Source organism: Bufo gargarizans, unplaced genomic scaffold, assembly GCF_014858855.1.
Source record: "Bufo gargarizans isolate SCDJY-AF-19 unplaced genomic scaffold, ASM1485885v1 original_scaffold_2166_pilon, whole genome shotgun sequence".
In the NCBI taxonomy this organism is placed as follows: Eukaryota; Metazoa; Chordata; class Amphibia; order Anura; family Bufonidae; genus Bufo; species Bufo gargarizans.
Genome location: NW_025334670.1, coordinates 2936 through 20688, shown reverse-complemented (window position 1 = coordinate 20688; position 17753 = coordinate 2936). Strand labels below are relative to the sequence as shown.

The 17753-nt window shown below is 52.3% G+C and overlaps 1 protein-coding gene across 1 annotated transcript in view; it reads left to right on the top strand.

Moving 5' to 3' along the window:
• The window catches only part of LOC122924040 (microtubule-actin cross-linking factor 1-like), a gene marked incomplete at its 5' end in the record, with an annotated part of 37034 nt that extends 23707 nt beyond the window's left edge, over positions 1–13327 (top strand). Inside the window, 7 exons of the mRNA XM_044274957.1 lie at positions 41–203; positions 7445–7599; positions 7677–7751; positions 9744–9861; positions 10187–10365; positions 10480–10600; positions 13008–13327. Of these exons, the coding sequence (XP_044130892.1) occupies positions 41–203; positions 7445–7599; positions 7677–7751; positions 9744–9861; positions 10187–10365; positions 10480–10600; positions 13008–13033 (837 nt within the window). The remainder of the gene's footprint in view (positions 1–40; positions 204–7444; positions 7600–7676; positions 7752–9743; positions 9862–10186; positions 10366–10479; positions 10601–13007) is intronic.
• Positions 13328–17753: the final 4426 nt, after the last annotated feature.

The window sequence follows — 17753 nt, the reverse complement described above, 5'->3', positions numbered from 1 at the left end:
TCGGGGGACGTCCGGCTCATTGTGACCCTTTCTCTTACAGTTGCAGGAATTTGCACATTTTGACTTTGCCGTCTGGCGGAAGCGATACATGCAGTGGATCGGGCAGATGAAATCCCGCATTCTGGACGTCTTCCGAGGAATAGACCGGGATCAGGACGGCAGGATCAGTCAGCGGGAGTTCATGGAAAGTGTCCTGTCCTCTAGTGAGTGGCCCGCTGACTCTGGGGGCCACAGGCTACAAGAAAAGGGGCCACAGGGTTTTCTAGTGAGGCAGCTTCATGCCTTGGGCTGTATTGTATGAGCGCCTCTGAGCGCTGATTCATAACTGGAGGCTCACTGATTACATTACAGCTTTGACATTATCTCCGAGCACTCACTTATTATCTCCGAGCACTCACTTATTATCTCAGAGCACTCACTTATTATCTCAGAGCACTCACTTATTATCTCAGAGCACTCACTTATTATCTCAGAGCACTTCCTTATTATGCTAGATCCCTGACATTATCTCAGAGCACTCACTTATTATCCTAGATCCCTGACATTATCTCCGAGCACTCACTTATTATCCTAGATCCCTGACATTATCTCAGAGCACTCACTTATTATCCTAGATCCCTGACATTATCTCCGAGCACTCCCTTATTATCTCCGAGCACTCACTTATTATCTCCGAGCACTCACTTATTATCTCCGAGCACTCCTTTATTATCCTAGATCCCTGACATTATCTCAGAGCACTCCCTTATTATCTCAGAGCACTCACTTATTATCTCAGATCACTCACTTATTATCTCAGAGCACTCCCTTATTATCTCAGAGCACTCACTTATTATCTCAGAGCACTCCCTTATTATCTCAGAGCACTCACTTATTATCTCAGAGCACTCACTTATTATCTCAGAGCACTCACTTATTATCTCCGAGCACTCACTTATTATCTCCGAGCACTCACTTATTATCTCAGAGCACTCCCTTATTATCTCAGAGCACTCACTTATTATCTCAGAGCACTCCCTTATTATCTCAGAGCACTCACTTATTATCTCAGAGCACTCACTTATTATCTCAGAGCACTCACTTATTATCTCCGAGCACTCCCTTATTATGCTAGATCCCTGACATTATCTCAGAGCACTCACTTATTATCCTAGATCCCTGACATTATCTCCGAGCACTCCCTTATTATCTCCGAGCACTCCCTTATTATCTCAGAGCACTCACTTATTATCTCAGAGTACTCACTTATTATCTCAGAGCACTCACTTATTATCCTAGATCCCTGACATTATCTCCGAGCACTCCCTTATTATCTCAGAGCACTCACTTATTATCTCAGAGCACTCACTTATAATCTCTGAGCACACCCCTATTATCTCCGAGCACTCACTTATTATCTCAGAGCACTCCCCTATTATCTCAGAGCACTCCCCTATTATCTCCGAGCACTCCCCTATTATCTCCGAGCACTCACTTATTATCTCCGAGCACTCACTTATTATCTCCGAGCACTCACTTATTATCTCCGAGCACTCACTTATTATCTCAGAGCACTCACTTATTATCTCCGAGCACTCACTTATTGTCTCCGAGCACTCACTTATTATCTCCGAGCACTCCCTTATTATCTCAGAGCACTCACTTATAATCTCTGAGCACTCCCCTATTATCTCCGAGCACTCCCTTATTATCTCTGAGCACTCACTTATTATCTCCGAGCACTCCCTTATTATCTCAGAGCACTCACTTATTATCCTAGATCCATGACATTATCTCAGAGCACTAACTTATTATCCTAGATCCCTGACATTATCTCCGAGCACTCCCTTATTATCTCCGAGCACTCCCTTATTATCTCTGAGCACTCACTTATTATCTCCGAGCACTCCCTTATTATCTCCGAGCACTCACTTATTATCTCCGAGCCCTCCCCTATTATCTCCGAGCCCTCCCCTATTATCTCCGAGCACTCCCTTATAATCTCAGAGCACTTCCTTATAATCTCAGAGCACTCCCTTATAATCTCAGAGCACTCCCTTATTATCTCAGAGCACTCCCTTATAATCTCAGAGCACTCCCTTATTATCTCAGAGCACTCCCTTATAATCTCAGAGCACTCCCTTATTATCCTAGATCCCTGACATTATCTCAGTTCACGCACTAATTTCAGAGCACTCACTTATTATCTCCGAGCACTCACTTATTATCTCCGAGCACTCACTTATTATCTCCGAGCACTCCCTTATTATCCTACATCCCTGCCATTATCTCAGTTCACGCACTAATCTCAGAGCACTCACTTATTATGTCAGAGCACTCACTTATTATCTCAGAGCACTCCCTTATTATCCTAGATCCCTGACATTATCTCAGTTCACGCACTAATCTCAGAGCACTCACTTATTATCTCAGAGCACTCCCTTATAATCTCAGAGCACTCCCTTATAATCTCAGAGCACTCCCTTATAATCTCAGAGCACTCACTTATTATCTCCGAGCACTCCCTTATTATCCTAGATCCCTGACATTATCTCAGTTCACGCACTAATCTCAGAGCACTCACTTATTATCTCAGATGTAAGGGACCGTTTACTTTTAGGGGGTCGCCATCACAAATTACTTCACCGGACAAGGGTAGAATGTCCAAACTCGGGTTTTATTCCGGACGTTTCAGCAAAACAGGTATTGAAGTCGCAGCTTCAACTTATCCCATGTGACATCCACACAAAATATCAATCCCTTGCCCGGCGAGGCTCTAACTAAACACAAGTGTATCCCTGACTCACCTAGAGAGCCCTGTTCACACATGGCTTTCCTCAGCCATTCAGTCCAGCAACCTCCAGGCTGTGACACTTCAATACCTTTTGGGGGATTGTGGCCCAGTAGTCCTCCCAACTCCGGCCTCGTGATCCTTGTTTCACAGGCGTCACCGCGTCCCCCAAAGTTCAGGCTATTGCCTAGCCTCGTGGCCCCTCAGCCCACCCGGCTGAGACCACTCACACAGAGCCTCACCAGGCCTCTGCTTCACAAGACACTCCAGAGTGAGACACACCCAATTCCAGAAACCAGATTAAATGGAAGCCCTGGAGGTGAACATACCCTAAGTCCTGGACTGGAGCATGGGGAACAGGCACCCACCCAACACATTGCCTGTTCAAAGTAAAAGCCTGCCCTGAAATAGCTGAACCAGCTACACTATCTATATGGTGTCCCCTAACTACTTGAGTGGACACCTGGACTAGGGCTTTTACTCCACCAAGGCCGGGCCCCTTGGTGACAAACACCTCAATGTTCACATTGCCACATACCCCCCCCCCCCCATCTGTTCAAACCTGTGGGGGTGAACACATGTACCAACCGGACACTCGTGATAGGGCATCAGCATTATACTGCCATCTTCCCGCTCAACATTCCCCCTGGAAGAGATGGCCAGCGTCACAGGCTTCCCTTTATTTTGCCAGACCCAGGCTATCAGAGCTTGGTTTGTCATAAACACTGCCTTTCTACCTAGACTACAGTGTCTAAGGGCCTCCTCCGTCTCCTCTTCGCTGGAGAACTTCGCTTTCTGGCTTGCTTCTTTTCTAGATTTCTTCTTAGGCCCACAACCTTTAACTTCCGCAACCTTTACAGCCGCGTTTTCCACGGGGAGCTCCCGCCTCCTCCTTTTATTGGAGATCCGGCTGGTCAGTTTTAAACCACCCTTCAGCCGCTCTAATGTCACCTGGTGTTCCCACTCACTTTGTTTCTTTATTCTATCACCAGATAGCACTTCTCTTTTTTCTCTAGTCCCCACAGGGGTTACCTCAGGTTTGGATTCAGTTTTAGAGTCTTCTGCTTCTTCGGTGGCTCTCCCCACTTTGTCAGACCCCTCTTCAGCCGTATCCTTGGTCTTTGGAACATCTGAGGATTTCTCCCACTCCAACTCATCGGCCTTAGCTTCTTCAGCCTTTGAGTCTCCTTTGGAGTCTTCATTCACTTTATTAGCGTTCTCATCCTTCTCAGACACGGCATCATATACTTCCAATCTGAACCCCTCCTCCTCTCTCATCAAGGTTGGAGGTCCTGTGGACACCATTTTCTCCATAGGCTCACCCAGGATATTGCTCTCCTTTCGGGCAACATTCAGTAGAGCTAGTCCATCGTAGTAGACAGGATCCTCATACTGGTCATCCGTCTCCCCGTATTTCTTCCCCAGAAGACTGCTGGCTTTCTGGAGGGCATTGACAGCAGAGGAAAGGTCTTTCATGACCAGGTCCTGGCCACACACTGCCATAAATCTCTTGTCTTCTGCATCCACATCAGCCCCATCAACTGGTTCACCAGATACATCTTTCATCTTCTTCTCTGCCTCGGTCGGCACCACGGCGCCACCATCTCCAGTCCCATTCTTAACAGGCTGTGGCTTAGACTTCTTGACGTCTTTCAGAGGACTCTCCTCTTCAGGTTTCTCATTTTCCACCTGTTTCTCGAGATCACGCTTAGATTTCTCCAACTCATAGATGTTCTTCCCGACCATCTTTTGAGCTCATGAGATTTTCCATCTCTGCTCTGAGTTGCCTGTTCAGCCTCTTAAACTTATCTCGCTCCTCAAGCACTTTTCCAAGGGCTCTGGCCAAGGAGAGGACTTCGGTCACGGACTTCGGCATATCGAGCCGATATGTATTTCTCTTCAACCAGGAGCTGGTCAAACTCTTGATCAAGTTGAGCCATCCTGGCTTCCAAATGTCTTTTCTCCTCCAAGAGAGCAGATTTTTCTGAGGCGCTGTTTAAGACCTCATCCGCCAGCTCATCCCTTTCCTGCTCTGCATGACGTCTGGATCGCTCAGAAGCTCCTCTTGAAGTTGGAGAGTTTCCGCTTCAATTTGTGACTCTAGATCCTTCAGTTCATTCATCTCTTTCCGAGTCTCTTCCTGTGACTCCTCTGGAGATTCCTGCAGTTGCTCTGCGAGAACCGCTCGCCCCATCTCTAGTGTATCTAGGGACTGTGCGAAGCGAGGGAAAACATCTTCAAGTTTGTAGCTGTGATGACCTGTCAGGTCATCTACCCCTGCCTGGGTATGGGTCTCAGACAATAGGCTGCCGTCTCCCCACTCAGCTCTCGTCACGTCCGGTATAACTGTCATCTGGTCGCTACTAGTAACCACCTTCTCCAGAAACTGACATGGCCGCCTCACTCTCTGAGCTGCTATCAGCCACATTACATATCTCACGTGTCCCACTCTTGTCATTATCATCCCTGACCTCTAGGGGCACACACGAGCTAATCCCCACATTGGACATTTCCTCAGTAACCATAGAACCCCGTGGAGACTGCATACCCACTTGTGGTACATGTGGTACACACTCTAGCCCCGCCACATTGTCTACAATGGGGTCTCCTAGCGGTGGTCCTTCAACATTCATCAACACTTTTACATCAGACACATGTTAACCGACAGGGGGAGCTTCTGCCCCAAACACAGCCTGCACAGCAAAAGGCCGGTCATTATTATCACATACTTCACATGACTTCACATTCCCATTATGCATTTCAGCAAACATGGTACCATCACTTTGCACCTTATCAGCTCCACTGTTTCTAATGGTCACTTCATTTAATGGGCTAGGTACCAGTTCTGCGGGAGTTACGTGACCAAGTCCCTCAGTCCCAGCTGTCACTATAGCCTCACACTCAGTGAGGACCACCTGACGGTCCTCATTACCCGCATGTCTGTCCAGCATATATCACCTTATTCATCTCAGGTTCCCATACTGTGCTACCTCTTACCCGGGCCATCATAGGCTCTCTCATTTTCGCCACCCCATCCTAGCCTTGGTCACGGGCATTTTGGGCAACACAACAACCTTCTCCCCCGCAAAGTCCTGCAAGGGAGCAACCGCCACAGGCTTACCCGCCTGTTCAGACCCTGCGTTTTCTGCAATGTCGCCCACTTCCGAGACAGTTCCTCGCCTCAGTGATTTATCACTCACCGTCCCAGCAGGTAGCCCCTGCCGCCGGCGCACTGTCACTGGGTCCCCAACTACTTGAGTGGACACCTGGACTAGGGCTTTTACTCCACCAAGGCCGGGCCCCTTGGTGACACGCTCCTGGTGCAAACAACACCTCAATGTTCACATTGCCACACAGAGCACTCACTTATTATCACAGCTCCTTCTCATATTATCCCAGATCCCTGACATATCCCAGAGCACTCACTTATTATCTCAGGGCTCTTACTTATTATCCCAGATCCCTGACATTATCCCAGAGCACTCACTTATTATCTCAGGGCTCTTACTTATTATCCCAGAGCACTCACTTATTATCCCAGATCCCTGACATATCCCAGAGCACTCACTTATTATCTCAGGGCTCTTACTTATTATCGCAGAGCACTCACTTATTATCTCAGATCCCTGACATTATCTCAGAGCACTCACTTATCCGAGATCCCTAACAATATCTTAGAGCGCTGACTTATTATCTCATTTATTTCAGAGAGCTTTTTACATAAGCACATACTCTCTCAGAGTACTGATATATTATCTCAGTGCAATGACTTATTATCTCAGGGCTCTTACTTATTATCTCAGGGCTCTGACGTATAATCTCAGGGCTCTGACGTATAATCTCAGGGCTCTGACGTATAATCTCAGGGCTCTGACTTATTATCTCAGGGCTCTGACTTATTATCTCAGTGATCTGACTTATTATCTCAGTGATCTGACTTATTATCTCAGGGCTCTGACTTATTATCTCAGGGCTCTGACTTATTATCTCAGGGCTCTGACTTAATATCTCAGGGCTCTGACTGATTATCTCAGGGCTCTGACTGATTATCTCAAGGCTCTGACTTAATATCTCAGGGCTCTGACTGATTATCTCAGGGCTCTGACTGATTATCTCAGGGCTCTGACTGATTATCTCAGGGCACTGACTTATTATCTCAGGGCTCTGACTTATTATCTCAGTGATCTGACTGATTATCTCAGGGCTCTGACTTATTATCTCAGGGCTCTGACTTATTATCTCAGGGCTCTGACTTATTATCTCAGGGCTCTGACTTATTATCTCAGGGCTCTGACTTATTATCTCAGTGATCTGACCTATTATCTCAGTGATCTGACCTATTATCTCAGGGCTCTGACGTATTATCTCAGGGCTCTGACTTATTATCTCAGGACTCTGACTTATTATCTCAGGGTTCTGACTTATTATCTCAGTGATCTGACTTATTATCTCAGGGCTCTGACTTATTATCTCAGGGCTCTGACTTATTATCTCAGGGCTCTGACTTAATATCTCAGGGCTCTGACTTATTATCTCAGGGCTCTCACTTATTATCTCAGGGCTCTCACTTATTATCTCAGGGCTCTGACTTATTATCTCAGTGCTCACACCAATGATCTCATAACATCAGTGATGATAAAATCCACCACAACCGTTGCGTCCGTCTCCTCGCAGGGTTCCCCACAAACTCTCTGGAGATGACGGCTGTCGCTAACATCTTTGACATTAATGGAGATGGCTTCATCGACTACTATGAGTTTGTCAGCGCCCTGCACCCGAGCCGAGACCCCCTGAGGAGAAACGCTGACGCCGACCAAATACAAGATGAGGTGAGACCCGAAGCTCAGTGTCTGGCCGCTGATCGGCCCCTGACTCTGCTTGTGACGCTGATCTCCTCCTTCTCTAGGTCAATAGGCAGGTGGCTCAATGTAACTGTGCAAAGCGGTTCCAAGTGGAGCAGATCAGCGCCAACCGATACCGGGTGAGTCCAGAATCCTTCTAGTTGTGACCATAATTCATCCAGATCCCGCTCATCTTCACCCAACGGCCCAACCTGACTGACTGCCCCAGAATACAGAGTCCAAGGTCAGGAACCCCAATATGTAAAGCCTAATGCACCCGACATGTGCCCGTTATGCAGCCTGCATTCTCCTGGCTCCTGACTCTTTACTCACCCCAGACATTATAGCATTGCCTTTAGTGGGCCCCTCCTGACCCTGATCTGCAGACGTCCTCCATGCCCCCCTCATCCTCCTCTCTGACAGATCTTCTGTATGATTTTCATTCTGGTTTCTCTGCTTCTCCCCCTGCAGACCTTTCTTCTTTTCCCCCGAGCTTCTGTTCCCACCTTGTCAGTAGAGAGGCGCCTCCGTGCATGTCGCTTCCGGCATGTCACCCCACACCCGTGACACCCCATATCCCCCCATTACACAGCTCCTGTATCTAGCATGTCATGTATTTGCTCTTGTGGTCGGCAGTGTCTCAGTGCTCCCCTGTGCGCGGTGGGCCCTTGTCTGCAGCCATATTGGTTTGTGGGTTCCCCTCGGTGTAGCCCCGTATCTCCCCCACTAGGCCCCCCATCCGTAGGGATCTCTGACTGAAGCTCCCTGTGGTAGGGACCAGCACCTTCTTATGTGTCTGACCAGCCACGGATCTGCTTATATAAGCCGTAGCCTCCAATGTCTGTAGCCTCCTGCGTCTGTAGCCTCCTGCGTCTCTAGCCTCCAGTGTCTGTAGCCTCCTGCGTCTGTAGCCTCCTGCGTCTGTAGCCTCCAGTGTCTGTAGCCTCCAGTGTCTGTAGCCTCCAGTGTCTGTAGCCTCCAGTGTCTGTAGCAGCCTCCTTCTGTAGCCTCCTCCTTCTGTAGCCTCTTGCATCTGTAGCCTCCTCCTTCTGTAGCCTCTTTCTTCTGTAGCCTCTTCCTTCTGTAGCCTCCTCTGTCTGTAGCCTCCTCTGTCTGTAGCCTTCTGCATCTGTAGCCTCCTCCGTCTGTAGCCTCCTCCTTCTGTAGCCTCCTCGGTCTGTAGCCTCCTCGGTCTGTAGCCTTCTGCATCTGTAGCCTCCTCGGTCTGTAGCCTCCTCCTTCTGTAGCCTCCTCCTTCTGTAGCCTCCTCTGTCTGTAGCCTTCTGCGTCTGTAGCCTCCTCTGTCTGTAGCCTTCTGCGTCTGTAGCCTTCTGCGTCTGTAGCCTCCTCCGTCTGTAGCCTCCTCCTTCTGTAGCCTTCTCGGTCTGTAGCCTCCTCCTTCTGTAGCCTCCTGCGTCTGTAGCCTCCTGCGTCTGTAGCCTCCTCTGTCTGTAGCCTCCTCCTTCTGTAGCCTTCTCAGTCTGTAGCCTCCTCCTTCTGTAGCCTCCTCCTTCTGTAGCCCCCTCTGTCTGTAGCCTCCTGCGTCTGTAGCCTCCTGCGTCTGTAGCCTCCTGCGTCTGTAGCCTCCTGCGTCTGTAGCCTCCTGCGTCTGTAGCCTCCTCCGTCTGTAGCCTCCTCCTTCTGTAGCCTTCTCGGTCTGTAGCCTCCTCCTTCTGTAGCCTTCTCGGTCTGTAGCCTCCTCCTTCTGTAGCCTCCTCCGTCTGTAGCCTCCTCCGTCTGTAGCCTCCTCCTTCTGTAGCCTTCTGCGTCTGTAGCCTCCTCCGTCTGTAGCCTCCTCCTTCTGTAGCCTTCTCGGTCTGTAGCCTCCTCCTTCTGTAGCCTCCTGCGTCTGTAGCCTCCTCTGTCTGTAGCCTCCTGCATCCGTAGCCTCGTCCCCATATATGAAGCCGGGACTCCCTGCTGTAAGGATCTTGCATATATGGCTGCCCTACTAGCAGCCGAGACATAATCCTGCTCTTGTGTTGGTGTACCCTAGCTTTAGGGATTTCCCAGGGTTCGTACCCCCGTTGTAGGACCTTCCTTGTGTCTGTACCCCCTCCGGCTGTAGTACCCTCTGGTGCCCATGTTGCCCCTTGTCGCTGTGTCAGATTGTCAGTTTGTGTCTCTCTCAGTTTGGGGAGTCTCAGCAGCTGCGCATGGTCCGGATCCTGCGGAGTTCCCTCATGGTGCGGGTCGGAGGTGGCTGGATCGCTCTGGATGAATTCCTGGTGAAGAATGACCCTTGTAGAGGTACGTCTGACTCCCCGGGTGCGGGGGGCGCTCTGCCCGCTCTTGTCACAGTCCATCTGTCCCATCATGTGTCAGGGCAGCTGACATGCCCCCTCTAACCGGGAGGAGCGTTCTCCTGTGCTCAGTGTCGCCCCCTGCTGGCTGACACGGGTGCTGAATGATGGCGGCTTTCAGCCTACAGTCGGCCTGGATCGAAGTCATAGATTTAATGATGCTTTATAAATGGCCGTCCCCGCTGGGCGCTGACAATACCACTTTCCCAGAGCCGCCTTGGCTCAGGTTGCTCAGATCTTCACAGTGTCTGATTATTGTTCTGTTTTTGCAGTGAAAGGCCGAACCAATCTGAAGATCAATGAGAAGTATCTGACCCCCGAATCCTTCTCATCCACCCTCAGCCGCAGCGGGAGCCAGGCGAAAGCCAAAGCGTTGTCGCCGAGCCACTCCAACTCCAGCCTCAGCCTGTACACCAGTGCGTCGGCCCCCAACAGCCCCCAGAGCAGGAAGGTGAGGACCCCCAGGAAGTAACTAGAATCCCATCCAGTGATATCATCAGCAGGGGGCGGGGCTATGACAACCTCTTATTCCTATGGTCTCTAACATCAGTGACTTCTCCATTAGATTGTCCTCCGCAGAACGCGCTCCGGGGATCGATGTCAGAGGTCCAGGTCATCGGTGATTACAGATGGAATTGACCTCAACTTCTCAGCAGCAGAAGACAGTGCCAACTCCACCTCAACTGGTCAGTAGTGGACATCACATCACAACATCCATGTTCATCTAGATCTGTAGTGCTTCCATGTACTGCTGGGGACCAAGGCCTTGGTCGTCCTGGCTGCCATCTTCTACACACTGATCCACCAGTTCTCTGGGGTATTAACCTGTCTTCCCAGGTCTTCCTCCTCCATGGATTCTACCTCTGAGGGCCTCCACCTCCCTGGTCCTCCACGTTCCTGGTTTTCCATAGCCTTCATCTCCCTGGTGCTCCATGGCCTCCATCGCTCCAATCCTCCATCTTCCTGGTCCTCGACCCCTCCTCAACCTCGCTGTTCCTCCATGGCCTCCACCTCCCCAGTCCTCTATAGCCTCTACCCACCCTGTCCTCCAGAGCTTACACCTCCTGACCTCTAGGGCCTCCACCTCCCAGGTCCTCCGTGGCTTCCAACTTTCAGTCCTCCATGGCTTCTACCTTCCCAGTCTTCTGCCTCCCCGGTCCATCATGGTCTCCACCTCGCTGGTCCTCCACCCCCCCCCCCCTTCCCTCCAGGGCCCCTCTCTCCCCATCCTCCTGGGTCTCCACCTTCTCCTCCTCCAGGGTCTTCATCTCCGTGGTTCTTCACCTCCCATTCTTTAACCTCCCCTCCCTCCATAGCATCCACCTTCCAGTCCTCTACAGTGGCCAGGTTTGGGATGGCCCCAATGCTGCGCTGGGTCCCCTGGACACCGTTGAGGTGTCACCATGTGTTGCTTCTCTCCAGAAGGGATGGTAAGGTGTGGTGCACCCCAATGGGAGATAAGTCCAGAGACTCAGGGTCTGCAGTAACCAGGGTGCTTCTTTCCTGGAAGACTTCAGGTTCAAAACAATACAGGCGAGGCATAGGGCTGTCTTCTCCAGTCTCCTCCCTGAGACGAGGCATAGGGCTGTCTTCTGCAGTCTCCTCCCTGAGACGAGGCACATGGCCGGCTTCTCCAGTCTCCTCTCTGGCAGAAGAAGGGTTTGATGCTGAGGAAAGGCCTGAGCTAGCTGTCCATCTCTCTCTCTCTCTCTCTCTCTCAGAAGGCTGGCATCCTGTTTAAGGGCCCACAGTCTGTAGCTCAGTAGTCCGGGTGGCTCCTTGGTCACAGGGCTGGTGACCCAGGGTCTGTGGCTCAGTGTCCCCATCTCAGTGTCTTCTTCTGGTCACTCATGCAGTCTGGCAGAGTCTTCCCTCCAAGCACTGGTCCCTAACAGCAGCACACTAGGGGCTCTGACTGCTCTCCTTATATACCATCTGTAGCTAGACTGGAACCTTCTAGTGGGAGGGGTGGAGGGGAGAAACTCAGCACAAACAGATACAATGTTACACTTTAAGTCTCTCATAGACTTACATTAGAGTTAACCCTTTCAAGTGAAATAAAGTAAGATGTTTATAACTTTTCATAGAGGAAATAGACAAATGTCCACAAATGGCCAGACTTCAAAGTAACCCCTGCTCCAGGGCACTACATCTCCACCTTCCAGTCCAGCATGGCTTCCACCTCCTCAGTCTTCCAGGGCCTCCACCTCCCCGGTCCGCCAGGGCCTCCATCTCCCCTCCTTCCATGGCCCCCACCTCCCCAGTCCTCCACCTCCCGTCCTCCAGGTTCTCCACCTCCCCGTCCTCCAGGTTCTCCACCTCCCCGTCCTCCAGGTTCTCCACCTTCCTGTCCTCCAGGGTCTCCACCTCCCCGTCCTCCAGGGTCTCCACCTCCCCTTCCTCCATGGCCCCCACCTCCCCAGTCCTCCACCTCCCGTCCTCCAGGTTCTCCACCTCCCCGTCCTCCAGGTTCTCCACCTCCCCGTCCTCCAGGTTCTCCACCTTTCTGTCCTCCAGGGTCTCCACCTCCCCGTCCTCCAGGGTCTCCACCTCCCCTTCCTCCATGGCCCCCACCTCCCCAGTCCTCCACCTCCCGTCCTCCAGGTTCTCCACCTCCCCGTCCTCCAGGTTCTCCACCTTCCTGTCCTCCAGGGTCTCCACCTCCCCGTCCTCCAGGGTCTCCACCTCCCCTTCCTCCATGGCCCCCACCTCCCCAGTCTTCCACCTCCCGTCCTCCAGGTTCTCCACCTCCCCGTCCTCCAGGTTCTCCACCTCCCCGTCCTCCAGGTTCTCCACCTTCCTGTCCTCCAGGGTCTCCACCTCCCCGTCCTCCAGGGTCTCCACCTCCCCTTCCTCCATGGCCCCCACCTCCCCAGTCCTCCACCTCCCGTCCTCCAGGTTCTCCACCTCCCCGTCCTCTAGGTTCTCCACCTCCCCGTCCTCCAGGGTCTCCACCTCCCCGTCCTCCAGGGTCTCCACCTCCCCGTCCTCCAGGGTCTCCACCTCCCCTCCCTCCATGGCCTCCACCTCCCCGTCCTCCCGGGTCTCCACCTCCAGGGCCTCCTCATCTCCTCCTTGTCTCTTGTGTTTCAGATAAGACAGACACACCCCCCACCTGACCTCGCGTCTCCGCCACCCCTGGGAAGCTCATCGTTTTGCAGGAAATCTCCAGGTTGGCCCCTAACGCTGGGAATCTGCTGGACCACAGGTCACCGGCCATCGGGAGCGACCATGACAAGTTCTTTAGGACGACATGAATGTTGGGGTCTTTGAGACATCTTGTGAGCGCAGAGACTGTGGCTGAGCGCCCGGCGCTGTGGTGCGCCGCCATGTTACCCCTGTGCCCTGCAGATTACCCAAAATGCTGCAGGCCTGGCCCCTGTCCACAGGAAGCTCGTCTCCATGAAGCCTCATCGCTGCAGTTCTCTAACAGACATTTCAACTCCTCTCCCTTTAAGACCTCTGCTTGCTGTCAGCGACTGAAAACATGTGTCTGCAGTCCTAATCCCACAGCTGAGGTTTTGTTACCGTTGTATGCGGCCCAGGCTCCAGACTTGTGTTAGTACAAGCTCCTCAGCTGCAGTTGCAGAACTTTTCATTATTCTTTGTATTAAATAATGCTGCACTGGCCCTTTAAGGACAGGAGTCTGTGAGATATACTGTATCTGACATCACAGGTTCGGGGTTCGGGGGGTCATGTGCCGGTCACTGCGGATGGGGGAACTGTGCCTCCTGCGTGTGTCCAAGCCTCGTCCCCGGAACGCAGCCCCTCATCGGCTCCTGCGCAGTCCTCTCCTTAGGAGGGATCTGAAATGGCAGTGACCACCACGGCGAGTCTGTGGTGGTCACCAGACAGGAAGGCAAGTGGTTGCTAGGCAACCTGGATCCACGCAGCCTGTAAAATACAGCGTGTGATACTGACAGGGTTCCCAGGTCCCTTTCTGTGACGGGGTCAGTTACAGTGGGGGGGCCCTTTATGGTGGTGGGGTCACTTTCTGCAGTGGGGGTCAGTAGCTGCGGTGGGGGTCAGTAGCTGCGGTGTGGTCGGTTTCTGCGGTGGGGATCACGTCTCTGCTGGGGTTGGTTATGGTTGTGGGGTCCCTTTCTGTGATTGCGTATTTGTCTGTGCTGCGTTCGGTTATAGTGGTGGGGCCCCTTACAATGGTGGGGTCGCGTTCTGTGGTGGGGCCCTTTTCTGTGATGGGGTCTTTTTCTTTGGTGAGGTCGGTTTTAGTGGTGCGATGGTCGGGTCCCTTTTTTTGATGGGGTGTTTTTCTGTGGTGGGGCCCCTTACAGTGGTGGGGTCCATTTCTGTGGTGGGGCCCCTTACAGTGGTGGGGTCCATTTCTGTGGTGGGGCCCCTTACAGTGGTGGGGCCCCTTACAGTGGTGGGGCCCCTTACAGTGGTGGTTTCACTATTTTCAAGGAGACCATAAGGCCTTTTTTGCTCTTTGCTACATAATAAACCATAACTTTCATTGTTGCTTGTAAACATAAACATCCACTGACTAAATAAGCGAATCTGACGCGATCGGCGGTGTCACCTGGTTACTTGTGACACTGCCCGAATTCCCTGAAGACGCGAAACATGTCGGGGGTCAGTGCTTAAAGCAGTTTTAGGCCTCTTGTACATGAACGTATGCGCCCCGTGGCCGTGCTGCGGGCCGCGATGCACGAACACCCACCGTGGTGCAGCCGTGGCGGGTCACGGACCCATTCACTTTAATGGGTCCGCGATCAAGCCGTTCCGCAAAAAGATAGGACATGTTCTATCTTTTTGCAGAACGGAAGTACGGGAAGAAACCCCACAGAAGCAGTCCGTAGTGTTTCCGTAGAGTTCCGTTCCGTGCTTCCGTTCCGCACAATTCCGCATCTCTGGTATTTGCGGACCCATTGAAGTGAATGCAGAATGCACATGGAACGGTGGCGTGTATTACGGATCCGCAAATGCGGTCTGCAATACGGCCACGGAGCGCACACGTTCATGTGAATAAGCCTTAGGCAGCAGGTGGACTGGTTATAAGGAAATACTCGGAAGGAGACGCAGGGACAGAGGGAGACTACAGCGCCGCACGGACGCCGCTCACTGTACCCTGCACCAGCTGCATCGCACTGTGAAGGCAACACTGTAACCAGGTGACCCCGCTGGTAATGTTAGGTTCTTATATTTGAGGGACTTTCACACTTGCGCTGTTTGATTCCGGCAGGAAGTTCTGTCTGATCAGGCAAACTGTATGCAAATGCCGGACCCGGTTTAGGCTAGTGTTCCGTTTTTTTGGGCCGGAGATAAAACCGCAGCACGCTGCTGTATAATCTGCGTCCTGATCAGTCAAAAAGACGGAACTGAAGACGTCCTGATGCGTCCTGAGCGGATCGCCCTCCATTCAGAATGCATGGGGATAAAACTGATCCGTTATTTTCCGGTATTGAGCCCCGAGGACGGAACTCAGCGCCGGAAAAGAAGATGTTTATGTTTACAAGCAACAATAAAAGTTATGTTTTAATATGTAGCAAAAAGCAAAAATGGCCTTTATCGTCTCCTTGACCTTTAGAAAATAATGAAAGTTACAAATATGTCCTGACACGCGCTGAAGGTCAATATGTTGTGGGATTCTTTCTGTAGTGCGGCCCCTTATGGCGGTGGGTCACTTTCTGTGATGGGGGCCCTTTCTGTAGTGCGGCCCCTTATGGCAGTGGGTCACTTTCTGTGATGGGGGCCCTTTCTGTAGTGCGGCCCCTTATGGCGGTGGGTCACTGTCTGTGATGGGGGCCCTTTCTGTAGTGCGGCCCCTTATGGCGGTGGGTCACTTTCTGTGATGGGGGCCCTTTCTGTAGTGCGGCCCCTTATGGCGGTGGGTCACTTTCTGTGATGGGGGCCCTTTCTGTAGTGCGGCCCCTTATGGCGGTGGGTCACTTTCTGTGATGGGGGCCCTTTCTGTAGTGCGGCCCCTTATGGCGGTGGGTCACTGTCTGTGATGGGGGCCCTTTCTGTAGTGCGGCCCCTTATGGCGGTGGGTCACTTTCTGTGATGGGGGCCCTTTCTGTAGTGCGGCCCCTTATGGCGGTGGGTCACTTTCTGTGATGGGGGCCCTTTCTGTAGTGCGGCCCCTTATGGCGGTGGGTCACTTTCTGTGATGGGGGCCCTTTCTGTAGTGCGGCCCCTTATGGCGGTGGGTCACTGTCTGTGATGGGGGGCCCTTTCTGTAGTGCGGCCCCTTATGGTGGTGGGTCACTTTCTGTGATGGGGGCCCTTTCTGTAGTGCGGCCCCTTATGGCGGTGGGTCACTTTCTGTGATGGGGGCCCTTTCTGTAGTGGGGCCCCTTATGGCGGTGGGTCACTTTCTGTGATGGGGCCCTTTCTGTAGTGGGGCCCCTTATGGCGGTGGGTCACTGTCTGTGATGGGGGCCCTTTCTGTAGTGCGGCCCCTTATGGCGGTGGGTCACTTTCTGTGATGGGGCCCCTTTCTGTGATGGGGCCCTTTCTGTAGTGGGGTTAGTAGCTGTACTTGGGTAGACGCTTATTTCCACGAACAGGCCACCTTCAGGGACATCACTGCAAGCACTGCAGTATTCTCAGGGCAGCGCCGCTGGGTGGCGGGAGACAAAACACCCGGGTGGCGGGAGACAAAACACCCGGGTGGCGGGGGACAAAACACCCGGGTGGCGGGGGACACTGCAGCCGGGTGGGTGGGGTCAGCGTAGCCGGGTGGCAGGGGACAGCGCAGCCGGATGGTGGGGGACAGCGCAGCTGGATAGTGGGGGACAGCGCAGCCGGATGGTGGGGGACAGCACAGTCGGGGGGCAGCGTAGCCAGGTGCGGACCCATTCACTCTGTCCGTGCCTCTTACCTTGTTTTACGGTGCGGACGGATCATGGACCCATTCAAGTTGAATGTGTCTGGATGCGTCGTGGCTGCCTCACGGATGGGGCCCATGCGTCCACACAACGGGCGTGTGCATGAGGCCTTAGTGAGGTTGGAGTTTGTGGGAGCGTCGCCTTACCCCGCAGCAGCGCCATGACCTGTCACAGGAGGCAAAACCTAAGGATTCTGTTGCAGAAAGTAATAGTAAAGTTGCAGGAGGGTGCGGCTACACTGTTACAGAAAGTAATAGTAAAGTTGCAGGAGGGTGCGGCTACGCTGTTACAGAAAGTAATAGTAAAGTTGCAGGAGGGTGCGGCTACGCTGTTACAGAAAGTAATAGTAAAGTTGCAGGAGGGTGCGGCTACGCTGAAACAGGAAATGATGGTAAAGTTGCAGGAAGGTGCATTTGCACTGTTACAGAAAGTGATAGGTTGCAGGAGGGTACAATTACAGAAAGTGATAGTAAAGTTGCAGGAGGGTACAATTACAGAAAGTGATAGTAAAGTTGCAGGAGGGTACAATTACAGAAAGTGATAGTAAAGTTGCAGGAGGGTACAATTACAATGTTACTGATTGTGATAATGAAGTTGCAGGAGGGCGCAGCTCCACTGTTACAGAAAGTGATAGGTTGCAGGAGGGTTCAGCTCCACTCATCAGTGATTTCACGCTGCGACTCTGTGTTGCATTTTTGTTGTAATTTGTGCAGATCCAGGGACAATGACACTTCATGGCGGCGCGGTATCTTTAGGGTGTATCATTGGGTGACGCCCATCCCGCTGTCTGCAGGGGACAGGAGGTGGCGGCCATCGCTGTGGAGGAGGGGCTGCACAGATATGTCTGTATATCAGTGATGCCAGTAGATTGCGGGAAGTAGACGTGTGATTAATGTGGGGGGAGGGATACAGCGCCCCCTGCAGTCAGGTGACGGTGGGTGACCGCACAGAGACCATGGACTATATCCATCGGGGGGGGGGGGG